The 21,734-nt window shown below is 44.4% G+C and overlaps 1 protein-coding gene across 1 annotated transcript in view; it reads right to left on the bottom strand.

The window, feature by feature from the left end:
- Positions 1–21,342, bottom strand: part of PDZD2 (PDZ domain containing 2) — an 89,161-nt gene extending 67,819 nt beyond the window's left edge. The window contains exons 1-3 of the mRNA XM_064271018.1: positions 20,485–21,342; positions 10,562–10,704; positions 6,322–6,454 (exon numbers count right to left, since the gene is read on the bottom strand). Coding sequence (XP_064127088.1) covers positions 6,322–6,454; positions 10,562–10,704; positions 20,485–20,940 — 732 coding nt within the window. The 5' untranslated portion in view covers positions 20,941–21,342. The remainder of the gene's footprint in view (positions 1–6,321; positions 6,455–10,561; positions 10,705–20,484) is intronic.
- Between the last annotated feature and the right edge of the window lie 392 nt (positions 21,343–21,734).

Raw genomic sequence — 21,734 nt, 5'->3', positions numbered from 1 at the left:
TGCTTGTCTGGGAGTTCCTCAAACTTAACGCCATTCTACTTATCTCTTATTCCCAGGCCTACCACAGAGCTCAACTATCCATTCTATCCCCTGCCCGACATTGCTCATCTCACTAGCGTATGTTCATCGGAAAGAGATGAGATTGGCTCTTGAATCAAAATGCTGCAGTAGAGACTGATGATGTATTTTCAATGAAAGCAGACCTTAAACGAGTTTTAAAGGTCAACAAAAATACAAGGAACCAGATTTTAAGATTAGACTCTAAAGGGAGCTTCATCAATATAACCTGTTGTTCCCATGCATAGGTAAGTCAGCATGGCTTGTGGGATGCAGGTGAGACCATCAAGGCCACATAACAATCCCGACGGCAGATGACGAACACACAGGGGAGCCAACAGCACAGCAGGCTAGGGACCAGGGGAGGAACCAGGGCTATGGGGCTGCCTCAAGGCCAGCAAAGAGAGAAATGTCTCCTTCCCTCATTCTTCCCCACCTGTCATTTCTACAAGGAAGAAAACACGTGGAAAGCTTCATCACCATATTCCTTTTAGGGCTGACAGAGAACAAAAAAAATACCCATCTTAAACAATGTAAGAAGCCTGGGTGGCACAGTGGTTAAGCACTCAGCTGCTAACCGAAAGGTTGGCGGTTTGAACCCATCAGCTGCTCCTAGGGAGAAAAACTTGGCAGTCTGCTTGCATAAAGATTATAGCCTTGAAAACCCTATGGGGCAGCTCTACTCTGTCCTACAGGGTCACTATGAGCTGGAATTGACTTGATGGCAATGGTTTAAACAATGGACGTTACAAAACTATTTGTTACTCTGACATTTACTCAGTGGCTGAGTAAATTTTGTAATAGTCATAGGATAGAATTCTCCAGGGCCATTACAAATGGTGCTATAGAAATGTACTTCCTGATGTGGGAAGACTCTTACAGTATACTATTTGAGCAGGTTAAAAGCAATATGCAGAAGTGATGGTATTAAGAAAGCATGTAATGATAAGCTGGATGTACTAATGTATGATGACCATAAATGCAAACATTTCTTAAGTGCTCACCATGACCAATTACACTGCTTAGTGCCCTTTATATCTCACTTCATCTTCCTAACATCCCCACAAGGTAGTTATTGATTCCCACTGTACAGATGAGAAAACTGAGATTATAACTTTATTAGGAGCTCTGATGGTGCAGTGGGTAAATGCTCAGCTGCTCACCGAAAAGTCAGCAGTTCAAACCCACCAGCAGCTCCACGGGAGAAAGATGTGGCAGTCTACTTTCGTACAGATTACAGCCTTGGAAACCCTATAGGGCAGTTCTACTCTGTCCTATAGGGTTGCTATGAGTTGAAATCAACTCCATGGCAACAGGTTTAATAACTTCGTCCATCCACAGTGTTTAAGGGGCTGTGCTGGCACTTCAGTCCAGGTGGGATGGCCTTTGGGATGTATTCTGTCTCCTTCTGTTTGACTCCATCTAAAAATATCATGTGTGTGCCTGCATGTGTGTGTACCTGGCTGAACGACACACCAATTCATGAACAGCACTACTATTAGGAACAATCCTATTCTTTACCATCTCTGTATTTTTTTTTTTTTTTGTGGGGGTTCTACATTAAACACAATAAATCTATATGTTACTTGTTAAAAAAAAAAAAAGAATGAGAAATCTGTATTGCTATGCATGTACTTTTAGAGATACCAAAACTAACTTAGATATTCTGGGTTCATTCATTCAACAAAAGCTTACTAAGGTTCTACTTTAAGCAAACAACATACTTATATAGAAACATGAGACATCTTCTCCACAAGAAAATAACTGCTCTATTTCTAATGTTGTTGTTGTTGTATGCTGTTGAGTCACTTCTGACTCACAGCAACTCTACAGGACAGAGTAGAACTACCCCATAAGGTTTTGAGGGCCACCACTTCTGTCAGTTTGTTGTACTATGGTGTCTTGCATGTTGCTGTGATGCTGGAAGCTATGGCACTGATATTTCAAATATCAGTAGGGTCACCCATGGTGGACAGGTATCAGCGGAGCTTCCAGAGTAAGACAAACTAGGAAGAAGGGCCTGGCAATCTACTTCTGAAAAAAATTGGCCAGTGAAATCCTTATGGATAAATTGGTCTCAATCCACCTGGATCAAAGGAGAATGAAGAACACCAAGGACACAAGGTGATTACGAGCCCAAGAGACAGAAAGGGCCACGTGAACCAGCAACTACATCATCCTGAGACCAGAAGAACTAGATGGTGCCTGGCTACAACTGATGATTGCCCTGACAGAGAACACAACAGAGAACCCCTAAGGGAGCAGGAGAGCAGTGGGATGCAGACCCCAAATTCTCGTAAAAAGATCAGACTTAATGGTCTAACTGAGACTAGAAGGACCCCGGTGGTCATGGTCCCCAGACCATCTGTTGGCCCAGGACAGGAACCATTCCCAAAGGCAACACTTCAGACAGGGATTGGACTGGACAGTAGGTTGGAGAGGGATGCTGGTGAGGAGTGAGCTTCTTGGGTCAGGTGGACACTTGAGACTCTGTTGGCATCTCCTGCCTTGAGGGAAGATGACAGGGTAGAGGGGGTTAACCCAAAAAACCCATTGCCATCAAGAGGGGGTTAGAAGCTGGTGAAATGGACATGGAAAGAGAGAGTGGAGGGAGGGAGCAGGCCGTCTCATTAGGGGGAGAGCAGATGGGAGTACGTAGCAAGGTGTATATAAGTTTTTGTGTGCGAGACTGACTTGATTTGTAAACTTTCACTTAAAGCACAATAAAAAAAAAATCCTTATGGATAGCAGCAGAACACTGTCTGACATAGTGCTGGAAGATGAACCCCTCAGGTTGGACGGTACTCAAAATCAACAATGGGCTTAAACATAGTAAGGATTGTAAGGATGGTGCAGGACCAGGCGGCATTTTGTTCTGTTGTACATAGGGTTGCTATGAGTCATAACCGCCTGGACGGTACCTAACAACAACACCAACAACAATCTTTATGGAAGCAGACTGCCGCATCCTTCTCTTGTGGAGATGCTGGTGGATTCGAAGCACTGACCCTTCTGCTAGCAGCTGACCACTCAACCACTGCACCACCAGTGCTCCTAATTCTAATACAATGCCTTAAAGTTTTGTGACTAGGTGATTATTATCTACAAAAAAGTTTATATATTTATTACTGTTTATATCCAGCAAGTCTAAAGCTCTCCCCTCCCCCCTTCAAGCACAAAGACAGAAGCAAAGCCAGTGGATTACTTGCTCACATTGGCTAAATGAGCAGGAACAGGTGCCAAGAAAAGCCTAAAGACTCCTGCTTCTTCTTTCTTGGACAAGGATGAGCATCCCAGAGGATGTAGGTTAAGCTTAGGAACAAACAGCAGGCAGCTGCTGCTGAAGCTTATTGCCTAATCGTAAATGGAGCAAATCGGAAGAAGCGAAAGGTGTTTCTCCTTTGAGGTCTGGGTCAGCTTTAGGATTATATCTCGGTTCAGATGCCCAGCAGCCAATGGACTGAGAACTAGGATGGTGGGATGGATTGATTACTTTTGTGTGTGGCCTTTCTAGCAATGCTCCTGTGACTTCCACCCAGGTGACTGGGTAGCCAAAACCCGTTGCTGTGGAGTTGATTCTGACTCATAGCGACCCTATAGGACAAAGCAGAACTTCTCCATAGGGTTTCCAAGGAGGGCCTGGTGGATTTGAACGGCCAACCTCTTGGAGAGCAGCTGAATTCTTAACCACTATACTACCAGGGTTTCCAGGTGATTGAGTGGGGCTGTGCAAATAATTGTGGCCCACAGAGGGGACTGGTCAGTTTTACTCTAAAAGAGAGCCAATTCCAGAGCAAAGAAGAGAGCCCAACAGTACCAAAGATGGAGGGGCCTGTGGCAGAGACCAGCAGCAGAGAATGCCAGGAGATGGTGCAGCGGGCTTCCCAGCCCACGGAGTAAGAAAGCTAAGTGCCTTGGGGCAGAGACTGACTGTTAGGGAGAAGTCTACATCCGAGCCACGAATTTGGGACTTGCCAGCCTCCACAGCTGCACGAGCCATTTCCTTTATATGGTTCGTGACTTCTGTGAGATGTTGTAGTGAATTAGGGAACCCAAAGATGGGAGGGAGAGTACTGAGGGGAGAAGGGGTAGCTGATGTTAGAGATGATGGAGTGATACAGCAGCTTGGGAAAGTTAGACATTTGGGACATCTTTAGCCTCTGCCTGTGTTTTGTGCTGATTCTTATAAAACAAATTATTCGTTTAGATGGAAACTCATTCATTGGCTCCAGACTGCTTCTCAGTCCTTCAAGGACTTCAGCACTGGCCTCTGGTGTCCTTTATATCTTATTTAAATGAGGGGCAGCTTGGTGTTCAGAGGAAGAAGCATGAACTTTGAAGTCAGATGGTCCCAGGGTGAGACCAGCTTCTGCTACCCACTGTTTGTGTGACCTGGGGCAAGTTAATTAGCCACTTGGCTTTTGGTTTCATCTTTTGAATAAAAAGAACTACTACCTATTCTCAGGGGATTTTTTTTAAAGAATTAAATGAGATATTAGGTGAAAAGCCCCTGGCACCCGTGGCATAAGCTACATGTCAGTGTCCTCTCTTCACTTAGGTTGGGGTGTGAGACAGACTGGGCATCACACAGGAACTAGTTTTTCAAAATCCTATGCATGTGCCTTAATTATCAGCTTTACCCATGAGTGGTCCTTTTTGGTTTTTGTTTTGTTTTTGTAGTGGCTTGGAGCTAATGGCTTGACATAGAAAATATTTCTCCTGCCCCATTATGCAAACTAGCAACAGAAAGAAGTCAGCAGAGAAATAAAGCTGTGGTGGTATATGGTGAGATGCCTGTACAAAAACCCTGTGTTCTAACCGCAGGTTGTGGGGAGGTGGGCCTGGCAGCGTTGGATAAGGAAATCCCAAGGCCTCACTTCAACACCTCCTCCGTCATACTGGCCTTTTCTGGGCTCACCACCAGCACAATCAGATAATGAATCAGAAACAAGAGGTCCTTTCCTTTTCCCTCTCATCGCATGGTAGTGGAGTCCTTCAGCTTTTCCTCACTCAGTACTTAAAAAGAAAAAAACAAAACAAAAACCAGTTACACTGAGTTGACTCTAACTCATGGTGACCCCACGTGTGTCACAGCATAACTGTGCTCCACAGTATTTTCAATGGTTGATTTTTTTCAGAAGAAGATTGCCAGGCCTTTCTTTGAGGTGCCTCTGGGTGGACTTGAATCGTTAATCTTTTAGTTAGCAGCCGAGCCCGTTAACCATTTATACCACCCAGGGACTCCATTCAGTACTTCAAGGCTGGTGAACCCAAAGGAAAAAGCAGATGTTGGGGACCCAGAGCATCAGCTCTATGTTTAACACACACCAGGAGTGGAGGTAAAGAAGCCTCACCCTGGGACCTCAGGACCTCCTACAGAGAGAGATCAGGAAGAAGAGGCAGCAACAAGGTGGAGAGGACAGACACTGGGGGCCAGTCCTGGTGCTGTTGACGGCATCTTGACCTTTGTAGGATGGTGAATGGGTCACAGAAGGTCACCTCACTTTCTCATGTGTAAAATCAGGGAGAAAGAGAGGGCCTGGAGTGAATGGACAACAGGATGCACAAGGATGCCTCCAGCTCTAATACTGGCTCTAAGCCCGGACCGTGGCCTGCCCGCAGCCACCTCTGAACCTTTCTTCCTTCAGAACTTGGATGATGAGTATCTTCGCGGCCCTCTCATCCCTGCTGCGCAGCCGACTTCCACATCTCCTCTTCAGTTTCTCCCAGGGAGAGTTGCTAATCTCTACACATCTTTCTCTACCCTACTGTTCTCATCTTTCCCTAGGTCCTATTATTACCTTTCCATCTCCTGATGTATATCTATAAAGACGCTAAACACCTGTTGTCATCATGGTGACCTCATGTGTGTTAGAGTAGAACTTTGCTCCCTAGGGTTGTCAGTGGCTGTAATCTTACAGAAGTAGATCGCCAAGCCTTTGTTCCATGGTGCCGCTGGTTAGATTCGGCCCACCAACGTTTCCATTAGTAGCTGGGTACAAACTGTTGCACCACCATGGACCATAAAGACCCTTGAAGGAAAACAAAATAATCCAATGACTGTGCTTCAGCTAAGGGCCTCCGTGTGAGCTAATTGTAGAGTCATGGATGTTTAAATGGCATCAGGCATATGGGCAAGTGCGTACACGGGATGTGAGTGTGGGGGTAGAGTGGGCAGGGCTCAATCCAAATTCACCACCACCTCTAAAAATATTAAGAATCCATAAAAATATTAAAAATTAAGAACAAACAAAAATGACCTACCTTGCTGGCCACAACCAACTGAACCATTCCAGTGGCTGAACGAAGAATGGCCACAGCTTCCTCGTGAGACAGCCCAACCAATAAGTGACCATTAATGACCAGCAGCTCATCTCCTAAGGACAGTCTGCCATCCCTGAGAAAATGAAGAGGATAACAAAATGCCTTGTCAAGACATTCTGGGCCTGATGAGGGACATTTCCTGGGGTGGGAAGGGTCATGAGAGGAAACAGTTAAAACGGGTTAAAGAGAGAATACTGATGACCAGAGATGGTTTGAAATGGGATTCCTTTGTCCGTTTGTTTCACTGTATCCGGAGTTCCACTGTTGCTGTTGGGTGCCACCAAGGTGATTCCGACACATGGTGACCCCATTTAACAGAGTAGAACTGCCCCATAGGGTTTTCTTGGCTGTAGTCTTTACAGAAACAGATCGCCAGGTCTTTCTCCTGTGGAGCCACTAGGTGGGTTTGAACTGACAACCTTTGGGTTAGCAGCCAAGTGCTTAACTGTTGCACCACCAGGGCTCCTCTAGAGTTCCATTACAAAAACCAAACCCACTGTTGTCAATTTCGACTAATAGCAACGCTACAGGACAGAGTAGAACTGCCCCATAGGGTTTCCAAGTAGCAGCTGGTTGATTTGAACTGCCGACCTTTTGGTTAGCAGCCAAACTCTTAACCACTGTGCCACCAGAGTTTCACTACGGGGGTAAAAAGCTTCATGATTTCATATGGTCACTTAGTAATAAGAATATTCTTAAGTTGCTAGCATACCTGGCATCAATGCCAACTAAGTGTCTCCCATCCAGGTGGAGATGGTAATAGGGGGACCAACACCCTAATGTTTCAGGATGTCCAAGTCATTTTTTAGTTCCCCAACCTACCATCCCGCCCTCACAACTGAGTTATAAGTTCCAGAGCTAAGCCCCCAAAGAGCAAAGCTATCTTACGCTTACCAGGATCCCTTTCTAAGCCACTACTTCTCCCTTCCCATGTGACATGGCCCTGACCAGGTTCCCTCTGTGGCAACTGTGATTATACTGCCTGTGTTTATCTTCCCCAACAGTTACAGGACCTTGAGGATAAAGTCTGTCAGCGCCATTTTTTCTTTGTGTCCACACAGCCAAGCCAAATAAATAAATGAACAAATTAATTGCCTAATTTGCAAGCATGAGACCTGGCCTACAAACATGGGTATACAAATTCTTTGTTTCTTTATTTCTTTTAAATTATGGCTGACTCTGAGCATCCTTCCACGGGCTGGCAGGAGGTTCAGACCCAGTTGTCATGGGAATGCCTACCCTAGGGTAGGTCAAGGGTATGGGTGGTACACTGTTACAGAGCATTTGGCAGCCACTTCAATCATGGGTGGGTCAATAGTCCTATTGGTTTTAACTGAGCCAATTCCAATTGTCCAGTCACCCTTGATCCCAAAGGAGCCAGGGGCTTTTTATCACCATTGCTAAGCTTGGGATGGGAAATCTGGTGAGGCCAAGGGAGCCTGGATTCTACCATCCTTCTGGAGGCTTGTCACCAGCACCCAGGGTACTGGTATGGAGACTTTTCACATCGCCAATACTGCCAGGTTCACCCAACTCTGTTCTCTCCCCTCTTGCTTTCTTCCAGTGAATCAACTAACTTCTTTCCTTCCATTTTTCCCTACCTCTGTTACTGCCTTCAGCAGTTTTTTTCTCTTTCTCTCCCTCTAGGATACGCATCATAATCTTTTCTATGAATTTAGGCTTTAATAGAAGACAGGAGGCACCAGTGACTTCCAACATCCTCTGCCGTCTGTCCTTCAAAAGGCCCTGAATCAGAGAAACGCCAAAGGCCCCACCAATTGCTGGAGTGGAAAGAGAGAGGGAAAGGGAAACCCACAGAGAACAAAGTGGCATCTCAGGGAGGTGCGTGAGAGGGCCGTCAGGAGAAGATGCTTCCTGCAGAGGGAGAAGGATTTAGGAACAGACACAAATGCCATGATTCTGGCGAGTGTCCCGGGTTTACTTATCTGCAGCACCACTGAGACCATTCCCAACCCCAATACTCTTCCTATTTCTCCCCCCTTTACTCTTTAATTGTATCTATCTCATTTCCTGCTTTTAACTAGGGCTCCCCACTTGTGGGTCACACACTCTAGAGATAGACAGAGACACACACAACTCCAGGGTGATCATGCAAAGAAAGTGGTAAGATCCACTAAAAATGGCTCAGATGGAAAAGAGGCAAGAACAGTTCTACAGAAGTGCATCTCTGGGCACAGAAGTTCCTAACTGGCAACTTTCAAAGACAGACTACAACCTAAGGCCTGGGATTACTGGGAAAATGCTCCTTAAAGCATTCATCATTTGGGAAGTTTAATGACGCGGCTATGTGTATCAGCATACCCTGTAACTGACAATGACAGTTAATCCTAATCTCTGCTTTAGCTATTAACATTCTGCTGTCTTGTAAGAGGACAGTTAAGCATGAGGCGCTTGCTAGTTTGTTCTCTTCTTAGTTTTCCATTCTTCAGACTAAATGTCGCCATATCTCCTTCCACTGCTCCTCATGAGATATGGTTTTGAGTTCCCTCTCAGTCTTGGGCAGGCCAATACTGCTCTGGTTTGCATATTCCCCCTTAGCATCTGGGTGCCCAGAAGTGAACATTAAATTCCAGACGAGACCAAAGACAATCACTTCCCTTATAGAAACTATCCTTATGTATCTCCTACGTCTGTATGGAGCCCTGTTGGTACAGTGGTTAAGAGCTCGGCTGCTAACCAAAAGGTCAGCAGTTCAAATCCACCAGCCACTCCTTGGAAACCCTATGGGGCAGTTCTGCTCTGTCCTACAGGGTTGCTTTGAGTTGGAATTCGACTCAACAGCCACGGGTTTGGTTTTTCGGGTATGTCTGTGTGGGTATGCAACGTATGTACATGCCCCACCAACACCCAAAACCAGATCCACTGCTGCTGAGTTGATTCTGACTCATAGCTACCTTATAGGACAGAGGAGAACTACGCCATAGGGTTTCCAAGGAGTGGCTGGTGGATTTGAACTACTGACCTTTTTGGTTAGCAGCCAAATTCTTAACCACTGCACCACCAGTGCTCCTCAAGCCCCATAGTGCCTTGCAAATAGTTGTTGTGTTATTCTCACTCATGGTGGCCCCATGTGTTATAGAGTAGAACACTCTCACTCCATTGGGTTTTCTTGGCTATAATCTAAATGGAAGCAGACCACTAGGCCTTTTCTTCTGTGGTACTGCAGAGTGGGCTCGAATCTCCAACCTTTAGCTTAGCAGTTAAGTGCAAACTGCACCACCCAGGGACCATTTAGGTGCCCTAGGTACATGGAAGCAATTAGCTAGCCTGGCAAGAACATGCATTACTATTTGGGGTAGCCACATCCCTCTAACTTACAATGAACTTGTTCTTTGTTCTGGCTAAGCATTGTCTCTCTTCCTACTTCAGACAGCTGTTCAGATTTAAAAAGAAGTTTTGACATATGAATTGTTTTCAGGTCAGAAGAAGAAAAATTCACATGTACTTTTTTTTTTCCCTCCACATCTGCACAACAGAGACCTGTGCATATAAGTTGTGTGTAAAACCCTGAGGGGCCGGACCAGTAACGCCCCAGCACATGAACTGTGGTCACATTTAAAATCAATCACTTTCCCAAGTCATTAGCCACAATCTTCTAGGAGTTATGAAGTCAGGAATGTGGTGTTCTCTTCAGTGGCATATTCTTGATAAGTCACCCCATACTACCACATTGCCAATATTCCGAAAGTTAAGATACATCTACTTGAAGCTAAAAGTAGAAAAAAAAAGGAAGGAAGGAAGGAAGATAGGTGGGAGATGGCGAAGGAGGGGAGGGAAGGGAGGGCAGGGGGTAAGGGGTGGAGGAAGGAAGGAAGAGAGGGAGGGAGGGGAGGGGGAGGGGAAGGGAGGAAGAGGTGGAGAAGGGAGGAGGGAGGGAGGGGGAAGGAGGGAGGGAGGAATCTAGTCTCTCTTTCATGGCAAGATCCTGCAGTATCTTCAGCAATTAGTCACTTCCTGTACTCAGAGGTGTTTAATTAGAAACGCTCTTGCCTGATTTCCTTCTGTGCTCCAGCACAATCTTTAAGAATTGTAATTCCTAAATCACAAGTAGAAGAGTACTACAACAGAGGCAGGGTGTGGGGCATGGCGGGGTGCGGGGTGGCGGGGGGGAGACAGTGAGCAGATAAGGCAGAGAAAAGGGGAAGAGTTATCTAGTCACCTGTGAGCGGCACCTCCTTCCTTCACTTGAGTGACAACGATAGCGTGAGGTGAGCGCTTTGATCCTCGGCCTCCACTAACCTGAATTCCCAGCCCATCCGATTCTTTGAGCAGCTCCATCTTCCATATCCGGCCAACTTCCTCCTTGGAAGAAAAAGTGAGCACATCGTAAAGGATATTGACAGAGATAGGACACTGACGCAGGAGAGTGGAGCTGTCATGTCAGGCCAAATACCATCATTTGTCAACAGACATGGCAAATCATTAAGGAAGGGACTATTCTGTGGGTTGGACCAAAGTCTCTAGCCAGCAGTGCTGTTCAATAGAACTTTCTGTAATAATGGAAATGTTCTATGTCTGCACCATCCAATATAGAGCCACTAGCCACATGTCTATCACTTGTCTGTCAGTTTGTCCTACTGTGGTAGCTTGTGTGTTGCTTTGATGCTGGAAGCTAGGCCACTGGTACTTGAAATACCATCAGGGTCACTCAAGTAGACAGGTTTCAGCAGAGCTTCCAGGCTAAGACTAGGTAGAGAGATCTAGCAATCTACTTCCAAAATTAGTCACTGAAAACCTTATGGATCACAATACAACCCTGTCTCACTCACTTGCTTTGGACATATCATTAGGAGGGATCAATTGTTGAAGAAGGACATCATGTTTGGTGAAGTAGAGGCCTAGTGAGGGTAGGGAGACCCTAGCTGAGATGAATTGGTACAATGGCCAAAATGACAGACTTGAACATGCTGGCGATTGTACGAATGATGCAGGACTGGGCAATGTTTTGTTCTATTGTATATAAGGTTGTCACAGGTCAGAGCCAACTGGATGACGGCTATCTGTCTGTCTATCTGCCTGTCTAGCTAGCTAGCTATTTGGGGTTATTGAGCATTTGAATTGTAGCTAGCTGTCCTGAAGAACTGAATTTTTAATTTTACTTAAATTTAAATAGTTACCTATGGTGGCTATGACATTGGCTAGCGCAGCAAGAATAAATTTCAAGTTCCCAGAGCAGGGCCCTGTTAAGTGAAACTTCTGCCTGAAACCCAAATATTGCTGTGTGTAAACATGCTGTGCCTGGCTTCCTTTTATTCACGCACAGCTACTCATTAATGAAGGAAGATGAAAGAAAAACAAAGCTAAGGTCTTGGTGCCAGGAGACTTCAACTAGTTTGCACCCAGCTCTGTCATTTGCTAGTTTATGAAAGTCACACGATCCCTAAATGCCTGTTTCCTTGCCTCTGTGGTTGGGGTAATTATTAATACTTCCAGGCTTGATGTTAGGATTCAACAAGATATTCATGAAAACACACAGCAGCACACTCACACTCATGTTGATAGGTAATCATGTATTACTGACATTATAAATACAGATATGTGCATGTATATGCTTAAAACGTCATATTGAATTCAATCTCAAGCTTAAAATATTTAAATGAAAATTAATTAATTGGCAAATTTTGTTATCGACTTTTAATTATCAAATTTTAATTAATTAATTGGTGGATTTTGTTATCAACTGCTATAGACACTGGGCCATATATTCTTCAAACACACTAAAAACACTTCAACCTCTAAAAAAACCTATCCTTTTCAAAAAGTCATGAATGTTGCGAAGCCTTCTGGGTGCTGGTAACCTTTCTGCTTTGGTTCATTCTCTTCTTGACTCTCCTTTTCACTCCAAGGACACAAACATACCCACTGTAAAAAAATTTGAGTTCCTGGAGATACTTAACGGTTCAGGGAAATGAAAGCAAAACATGCAAGAGTGACTTATTTTGGGGTCTTTAGCTCACCCCCACAGCTCTTTTTAGCTTGAGATATATAGGTGTGGGTAACAACATACTCCTCAACATATAAGGCAAAAGCCATCTGCTTTCTTTGTCCATCACATGGGGCCAATGGGACAGTTAAGGTCTAACACTGACAAAGTGATCATCCTCCTGTAAGTAGGCAACCTGCTCATTCAGGCTGCTCACAAAAGGAGAAAGAATGTGAAACATTTAGAAAATCTGAAATGCACGCTGTCAGAAACTAAAACGAAACTTTTGCAATGGTAAAAAAACCAGATGTTGAACGCTCACTGATGTGCGCTGATAGGAATGTCTGGGGAAATTATTTCCAGACAGAGACCTATTGGATCCTCCACTCTTTCTAGTAAGTGCTGCTCGGTGGGGCTCCATGACTCCAGCAACACGCAGTGGTGCCAACTGCCTCCTTCATCCCCCGACCACAGACAAACGAAGCCTGTCTGGCCAAATGTAACTTCAGAAGTCACTGGCTTACCACAGGAGTTCATGAACTTGTCAACGATCCCTATATCATCCAGTCGTCTCACTCTGGACCCCGTAGTTTTTGGTTTGCTGCCTCTAACCTCTGGAACACCTTTCTCTTCCTCATTCAGAAACAGCCTCTCTGGCCTTCTGTCTCCCTTAACGCTACTACTTCCAATAAGCCCTCCTCGAGGATCAGTGCAGCCACCAAGATGGCAACTTGCGATGCTTCCAATATGTGAGACCATACGGCCAACTGGATAGTACCGAAAAGAACAAATTCAGAGATGATTTTGTTGTCCCAGCTTGCTGGGCATCCCATGGGAGCCTTATGGATGCCTCCCTGAGCCTGGCTGTGCAGTTGAGAAACAAGAGCAGAATGGCTTGATTTGTTTTTTCCACGGAAGGCTATGGCTTCTGGGGTCTTGAAGATGTGGGGCAGTGCTTCTCCTTCCCCCAGTACAGAAAAGTAGTGCATCCCTTTCTCAAGGGCTACAGGGGCTATTGATGGACGTTAGAAATAAGAAACCTGTCCGCCATGGATGACCCTGCTGGTATCTGAAATAGCGGTGGAATAACTTCCAGCATCACAGCAACACAGAAGCAACCACAGTATGGCAAACTGACAGACGCGTGGGGCTCTGTAATCCAGCCCTGCCCCTATCTCCTGCAGGATCTCCTAGAACTCTCCTTATCACTCGCCGTGCTTCAGTCTCTGTGTTCCTAGAACACGCTACCATTCCTGCCCTGGGGCAGCTGTTGTGCTGCTCCTTCTCTGGGAATGTTCTGCCCCCAGGTTTGCAGGGCTGCTCTTTCTTGACACTCGGGCCTCAGCTCAAACATGGCCTCCTTGATAAGTCTCCTCTGACACTCAACTTCCATTAGCCCTCTGCGCACAACACTGCCCAGTTGCTCTTTCACTTCCCAGATGTTGTATTTTATTTATAATAAAGTATTTGTTGTCACCATCTGGCATTCCGATTCATTTATTTGTTTATTTATTGTTTGTGGCCTCTTCTGGAAGACCCTCAATGTGATGGACTGACAAGGCAGCTGCCAACTTTGGGCTCAGGCATAACAACAATTGCGAGGATGACGCAGGCCCGGGCAGTGTTTCATTCTGTTGTACACAGGGTTGCTATGAGTCAGAACCGACTTGACGGCACCTAACAACATACGGTATGAATGCTATGGAAGAAGGAACCTTGTCTATTTTATTTACCACAGGTTCTCTAGCAACTAGAACAGTGCCTAGTTAACAAACACGGATTGTTCATCCGCTCATCTTTGGCAGTCCCTGAAACTGATGTTAAGATGCTTGTCTAGATGGGAGGCTTGCGTGTTTGCCAACATTCAGCGTGTGAACACTGATCCAGTTGTAAAGATGACCGAGTTCTGAAACAGACTCTGTCTAGACAGAACACCTGAGCATTTGCTTCTTTGTACGTTGGCTTAAAGGCAATGAGATTTTGGCAGCCTGTTGAGAAAAAGCCAAATCACACAACACTGGGTGCCATAGACTTCTGTTTTAAAGTTGTGAGGGTGTTACCCTTTCCTGTAAACTACCAGTTACTGTGGGAAGTGACACATGAATCTCTTCATGGAGGCAAACGAAGGGATTTATTTACCAAAACAGCGGTGGCACATTAGAGGGAGATGCCTCAGCAGCATTTAAATGACCTCACCTTCTGCTGGAACCAAAAGTGAAATTTTATAACCGCATCTTTGCTCCAAATGTGAGGAGGCACATCATCTGACTAGAATTTCACTGCAGTCAATGCTCTGGCTGCAGAACAATCCTGAGGCTCTTTGCTTATCCCTTCTTACTTAAAATAAAAAACCAAACCAAACCAAACCCATTGCCATCAAGTTGATTCCGACTCACAGCAACCCTACGGGACAGAGCAGAACTGCCCCATACGGTTTCCAAGCAGTGGCTGGTGGATTTGAGCTGCCGATCCTTCGGCTAGCAGCTGTAGCTCTTAACCACTGTGCCACCAGGGCAAGAATGATCAGTAGGAAGAAAAGGACAGGAAAAGGTGTGTGATCTTAATCTCAGATCCAGAAGTACCTTAGTCATCAGACTAAAATGTTCAGTTACAGGTGAGAAAACTGAAGCCCAGAGAAAGGACATGGCAGCCAAAGACCACAGAGCTGGAAGCAGAGCTGGGGCTGGAATGCAGATGTCTTGGCTCCCAGTCCTGGTGCTCTTGAATCCCTTCATCGATAAGCACTTATGAACACCAACAGGTACCAGGCACCAAGTTAGTACTGGTGATAAAGACAATGCCCTAGTCGTTAAAGTCTACTGGGAGGAGAAACAGGCCAAATGGTAACTGAAATATGTGTGACTCACACGTTGACAGTCAGGACAAGCCGGGGGCACTGAGGCAGCCCAGAAGGGAGATGCCTAAATATGGGGGCAGGTGGCAGGAATGGCAGAAAAGCCTCCTAGAGAAGGAGGTGGTTAGGCCTCTAGGAAAGGGAAAAGCTAAGCTACGGCGTGGAGGGAAAAAAACAAGGGAGTGAGAATAGCATCTGCCAAGACTCAAAGGCAATAGAGCATAGCCTTTTGAAAACAACTGCAGCTAATTCAGTCCAAATTGGGGAGGGAAAAAGCAGTGAGAGCTAGAGGCAGAAAGCTGAGCAGAGATTAGATAACGAACACTTGCCAGACAAGGTGTTAGGATGTTATCCCAAAAACAAGGTGGACTTGCCAGAAGGGTTTAAGACGGTGTATGTGTGCGCATGTGCATGTGTGTGAGTGTGTGTGTGTAAGAAATCTGCCCCTTAGAAAGGTCTGTCTGGCTGCAGGGAGGACAGTGGATGAGTAGCTTGGGAGTGGTGACAGTGAGAAGCGTTAGAGACTACTATGACCGTGCAGATGAGAAATGAAAGTGGCCTGGCCCAGACCTAAACTTGAGGAAATGGGGGAAGAGAGGTGGAGTGAGCTGAGACACCTGGAAGGACAGAACTTGGTGACTGATTGGGCATGGTGTAAGGGAGAGGGCAGCATCTCAGTTGACTCTAGGCTGACCAACTGTACTGGTTTGTCCAGGACTGAGGGGCTTCCCAGGATACGAGATTTTCTCTGTGAAAACAGGGAAAGCCTTCAACAAACCAGGATGGTTGGCCACCCTAGGTGAACCTCAGGTTTCTGGCTTGGGCAATTTTGTGGATAGTGAGATCCAGAATATTGGAGAGGACTCGGTGGGGTGGTAAACAGATGTATCAAAGTTTTAGGCATGACGCGAAATATCTAAGATGGAGTCAACTTGCAGGCAGTTGGCACAAAGCTCGGGGGTCAGGACAGAGGTGAAGGTGCAGCATGGACTTAGATGTCACCATGAAGGTGGGTATAAGCTCACTCAAGGACCACGGGGACTTCCTAGATATGAGGATCATCCTCTGATGCTCCTCAGGCCGCCTCTGCTTACAGTACATTGGGAACCACCCGGGGGCTCTCCTGAGTCCGACTTTCCTTTCACGTTTCCCATCTTTTCCTGTAGATTCAGATCTGAGCTAGTCTTCATGAGGTCTCTGATGAGCCACTTACTAAAGAGGCATAGGGAAGGTCTAGTGCTGTGCAGGGGGGATTACAACCACCAAGTCAGACCACGGATGCACCCATAGACATACACATGCCACTTGTGAATAAACTCAGCTGCTGGCAAATGGTGTTATTGTTGTTGTTAGGTGCCATCGAGTCGGTTCCGACTCTTAGTGACCCTATGCACAATAGAATGAAACACTGCCTGGTCCTGCGCCATCCTTACAAACGTTGTTATGTTTGAGCTCATCGTTGCAAGCACTGTCAATCCACCTCGTTGAAGGTCTTCCTCTTTTCTATTGACCCTGTACTTTGCCAAGCATGACGTCCTTCTCCAGGGACTGATCCCTCCTGACAACATATCCAAAGTATGTAAGAGGCAGTCTCACCATCCTTGCTTCTAAGGAGCATTCTGGTTGTACTTCTTTTAAGACAGATTTGTTCATTCTTTTGGCAGTCCATGGTATATTCAATATTCTTCACCAGCACCACAATTCAAAGGCATCAATTCTTCTTCGGTCTTCCTTATTCATTGTCCAGCTTTCACATGCATATGATGCAATTGAAAATACCATGGCTTGGGTCAGGTGCACCTGAGTCTTCAAGGTGACATCTTTGCTCTTCAACACTTTAAAGAGGTCCTTTGCAGCAGATTTACCCAATGCAATGCGTCTTTTGATTTCTTGACTGCTGCTTCCACGGCATATGGTAGAATTTTTAAATTTTTTTTATGTTATGTGGCTAAGTTTTGCTGTATTCATTTTTACCATGCAGCATTACAAAAAACCACATTATGTATAAACAGGCTGGTAAACACGATCATCTGGGATAAGTGGTGATCTTTACTGGAAAGGTAATTAAAAATCTCTGAACTCATTTCTAAAACTGCTTGTCTATATCCTAGGAGATTTTTATGTTGGCTAAGAGGGACCCAGCTATTTTATTTTTTTAAATTAATCTGCTTGCATATACACCATTAAGAAAGGTGTTCATATTTCATAGAAACATACCATTTTTTAAAAGAAAATATTTTTAAAAAGGAAACATATTTAAGGGAGAAGAGAACATGAAAACAAAGACTAAAAGTTTATTTTAATGTAATGTTCTCTTAGAACAATTAAGTCTATGAAAAAGAAGCACCTGACCAAAAAATGGTCTGAGAGATCATTTTCTGCCATCTTCTCAGCCTTTGTAGATATATTAAATAATCAATAAAGCAGAAATGAAACAACACTGGCAGGTTTCATCTCTCATTATTCAAATGGAATGGAATGGAATGGAATTTTTTCCCCAAAGGCTTAGGAGGTAGAGCTAATTTTTGTTGTCCTGGAAATTCCATTTTAGCATGATCTCGGTCTCAACTTATTTTGGAGTAAAAATAAAAATCCACAAGAACCTAAGCAACCTTCTGTGAAGGCCTATTGGTTCCAATCTGGATGTCTCCAGGATATGGAGCTTTCCCTCTTGCCAACTGTGTGTCAGTCCTGGGCAAATCCACTAAGGAAGGCATTTCTGGGGCTGAAAGAAAAGGATACTAAAAGTGCAGTGCTTGAGAAGGTGTGTGGCCCAGTCCGAGTTACAAAAACCAAAATTATGACTCAGGGCCAATGATCACCTGGATTATGGACAGCTGTCAAGGACGCTAATTCCAGACGCAAGTCTCTCCTTTCTATTGGCATGTGACCCTAAAAAAAAACAAAAAACTCCAAAGGCAATAGGTCGGGTTTGTTTTTTCACCCTTATTTACATCCTGTTTGGACATTTGACTTTGAACTCAAAAACGAGGCAAAGGAACCCTGGTATGTGTGGTCTTCAGACGGTCTAATTCAAAAATTCAATTTTATTTTAGTGCTTTTAAGAAGAACAGAGGTTGGATATTCTTTTAAAAGGGTTTTTCTTTTAAATCATTCTAAGTTATTTCAACTGCTGTTAGGTGCTGTCGAGCTGGTTCTGATTCAAAGTGACCATATGTACAACAGACGGAAACTCTACCCAGTCCTGCGCCATCCTCCCAATTGTTGTAGTGTTTGAGCCCACTGTCGTAGCCACTGTGTCAAACCACTTTGTTAAAGGTTTTCCTCTTTTTCACTGACTGTCCACTTTCCCAAGCATGATGCCTTCAGGATTGGTGGAAGCCTCGCTAACAACCGGCAATATGCAGATGACACAATCTTGCTCCCTGAAAGTGAAGAGGACTTGTAGCGCTTACTGATTAAGACCAAAGATTTCCACCATATCTTAGGCCAAAAGAAAGCCTAGTCCTTGGATTATATGTAAGATTTGACCTTCTCTGGTACTTTAACCTTCAAAATGATTAAGGGAGTCAACACTCCCTCACTTACTTATTCACTTTAGGCATCCTGTGTATTCACAACCTAATCATTAAAAAAAAGTCATATCGAGATATTGCATTTGCTGTGTATATTATATTTTTACAAAATAAGGAACACAATAAAATACTTTATTGCCCTTAATTTTGCTTTTGGGGTACACATTATAATCTTTTTATTGCCCTTAATCTTTTCTGGAAGCCCATAAACTGGTAGAAAATCACTGATAGAGACATTAATAATTGTTTTCCTTCACATTTGTTTATACACCCCATCTACAAATAATGTGACTGCCTCTTCTGTATAAGGCTTTACAAAGATCATCCAGCTCCAAATGAAAGAACATAATCCCTTGAGGGAGGGGTTATTTTGATTCTTCTCAATCTATCACATAAAAAATGATGGGCTAAAATGCACAAATATGCATTAAGTTGCCTTAATAGTTGTTGTTGTTGTGTGCCATGAATTGGTTCCAATTCATAGTGACCCTATAGGAGCCCTGTTGGTACAATGTTTAAGCACTTGGCTATTAACTGAAAGGTTGGTGGTTTGAACCCACCAGCCATTCTGAGGGAGACAAGACTTGTCAAACTGCTCCCATAAAGATTACAGCCTAGGAGTCCTTATATGGCAATTCTACTCTGTCCTATAGGGTCTCTATGAGTCAGAATCGATTTCACAGCACACGACAACAACAACAAGCCTTAACAGACACTACATTTGCTCTCAGGGCAACATTTCCCAGCATGCAAAACTGAACACCTCCTATACCTATCTGGGAAACCCTGGTGGTGTAGTGGTTAAGAGCTACGGCTGCTAACCAAAAGGTTGGCAGTTTCACTCCACCAGGTGCTCCTTGGAAACCGTGTGTGGCAGTTCTATTCTGTCCTATAGGGTCGTGATGGGTCAGAATTGACTCGACAGCAGTGGGTTTGTTTTTTTTTTTGTTTTACTTGTCTGACTCTGATCATTCTCCACTTTTCCAACTTTCTCTTTCATCCCTAGAGGGCGTCTACTGAGCCAGAGGAGATACCAATCAGCAACCACCTAGGAAGTTACTGCTTCATTAGGCACCCATAGGAATATCTGCCAAGAGGATTCTTAGAATGAACATGCTTACCCCAAAGAAATGTAACTCTAATGAGAGAATGTTGGCTATAATGGGGGAGACAATGTGAGGCTAGAAGTTTGCCTGTTACCACCATTTAGAATATATCACAGAATATGCTTGACTTTTAGGTAAGGCCAACCTTGACCTTCACAGTTGGATATCATGTCAAAAGTTTCTGGGAAGGTTCCAAACTTCACTGCAATTCAGCAATGCCACACACATGATCCCACAACAATGTCACTGCTTTTGAACTATTAAAAATAAAAGCAGATGCTTCCCTGAATGCAGGACATCCTTCCTGTGTAATACTGAGGCTGGGATAGTTCTGCTATCAACTGCCACCAGGAATTCTTGGCCTAGCAGTGACAATTCCACTGGTGACAGCAGCTGATGAATAATGACACAGCTCAAGTACTTTATCTGAGTCTCATGTGACTCAAATTATAACCACAGAAGACTTGCATTTTCCACTGCTGGTCACTTGACTGGCTATTTAAGTAGGATAAAATGACTTGAACCTGGTTGTTGTTATGTCTGCAGGTCATTTATCTTAAATTTTGTGGCTTATAAATGCAAGATCATCTTAGATGTATTTTCTAAATCTTAAAATCAACTTCAAAATAATATTTCAGGTTCTATAATCAAACCAAACCTTACCCGTGCCAGGCAGTCACTTGATTGGAAGTCTGTCTTCCCAGATTTTGAAAGGCAGCGTTTGTCATGACTTGTAGACAGAAGGGCATCAGTCTTTGGAATTCTGTGCTCTGTCCCTTTGCCCACTTCTGACCTCTCTAGATGGGATCTGGCCACCTCCTTGAGGGTATCTGGGCCATCTTCTAGTTCAAAGACATGACCATTTCCAAGGTCAGGGTCTGGGCCATTGTCCAGCTCAGAGCTGGGGTCATTGTCTAACTCACAGCCAGTACTGCTCTTGGAATCTTCACTGGCCTTGTTGGTAGAAGGTCTGGAAATGACCCCAAACTTCCTCGTTCTTTTTCCTTTTTTCGCAGTTCGGTCACCCAGCTCCAAGGTCGGTGTCTCTCCTGGTTCAGAGCTGTTGCTGCTGTTGCCATTATAAGGAGAATGGACTTTGTGCTTAAAGCGACGCAGCATGATCAGGTAGATGAAGCCGCCATTCCAGCACTGCTCAGCCAGGTAACTGCAACAAAAGGAGAAGTGCTGGGTTAAAACCTCAAAACACCCTCCATGAACAATGGAGCAGGTAGAGGCCTTCAGTGGCCCATATGGGACCCATATGATTCGAAATTTGGTCACACTGAGGCACTCAGCTTCCTCAAGAAAATTAACATTCCATTTATTCTTTTAATCTATATAATTGTTGACAGTAAAAATAATCCAAAATCCAAAACAAACCCATGAACTAGTAATTACTAATGAAAAGTACCCAAGGATTGGGAATCAGAGAAGAATTTTCCTATTAACAGAGCCAATCCCAATATATCTTGAAAAAAAAAAAATTCTTCACTCCCTCAACAATTTCTTGCATCAGAATTATGCTAGACTCCCATTCATTAAAAAAAAAAAAAAGTTGCCATCAAGTCGACTCTAATTCATGGTGACCCCAAACGTGTTAGGGTAGATCTGTGCTCCGTAGTGTTTTCAGTGGCTGATTTTTTGGAAGTAGATCACCAAGCCTTTCTTCTGATGCACTTCTCAGTGGCCTCAAACCTCCAACCCTTCAGTTAGTAGCTGAGAGCATTAGCTGTTTACACTACCCAGGGACTCCCCGATTCATACAGTTCTGATGTAATAATACTTCAAGTCCCCAGAGTGAAGAAAAATGTAAAGTTTTGCTCTCTACAACTGCAGAACAATAGGAAACTGTCTCATAGTTGTTAAGTAAAAAAAAAAAAAAATGAACGGGGGCATGGAGAGGCGGCGTTAGG

This window comes from Loxodonta africana, chromosome 2, assembly GCF_030014295.1.
Source record: "Loxodonta africana isolate mLoxAfr1 chromosome 2, mLoxAfr1.hap2, whole genome shotgun sequence".
Lineage (NCBI taxonomy): Eukaryota > Metazoa > Chordata > Mammalia > Proboscidea > Elephantidae > Loxodonta > Loxodonta africana.
This window is presented reverse-complemented; position numbering and strand designations above follow the sequence as displayed.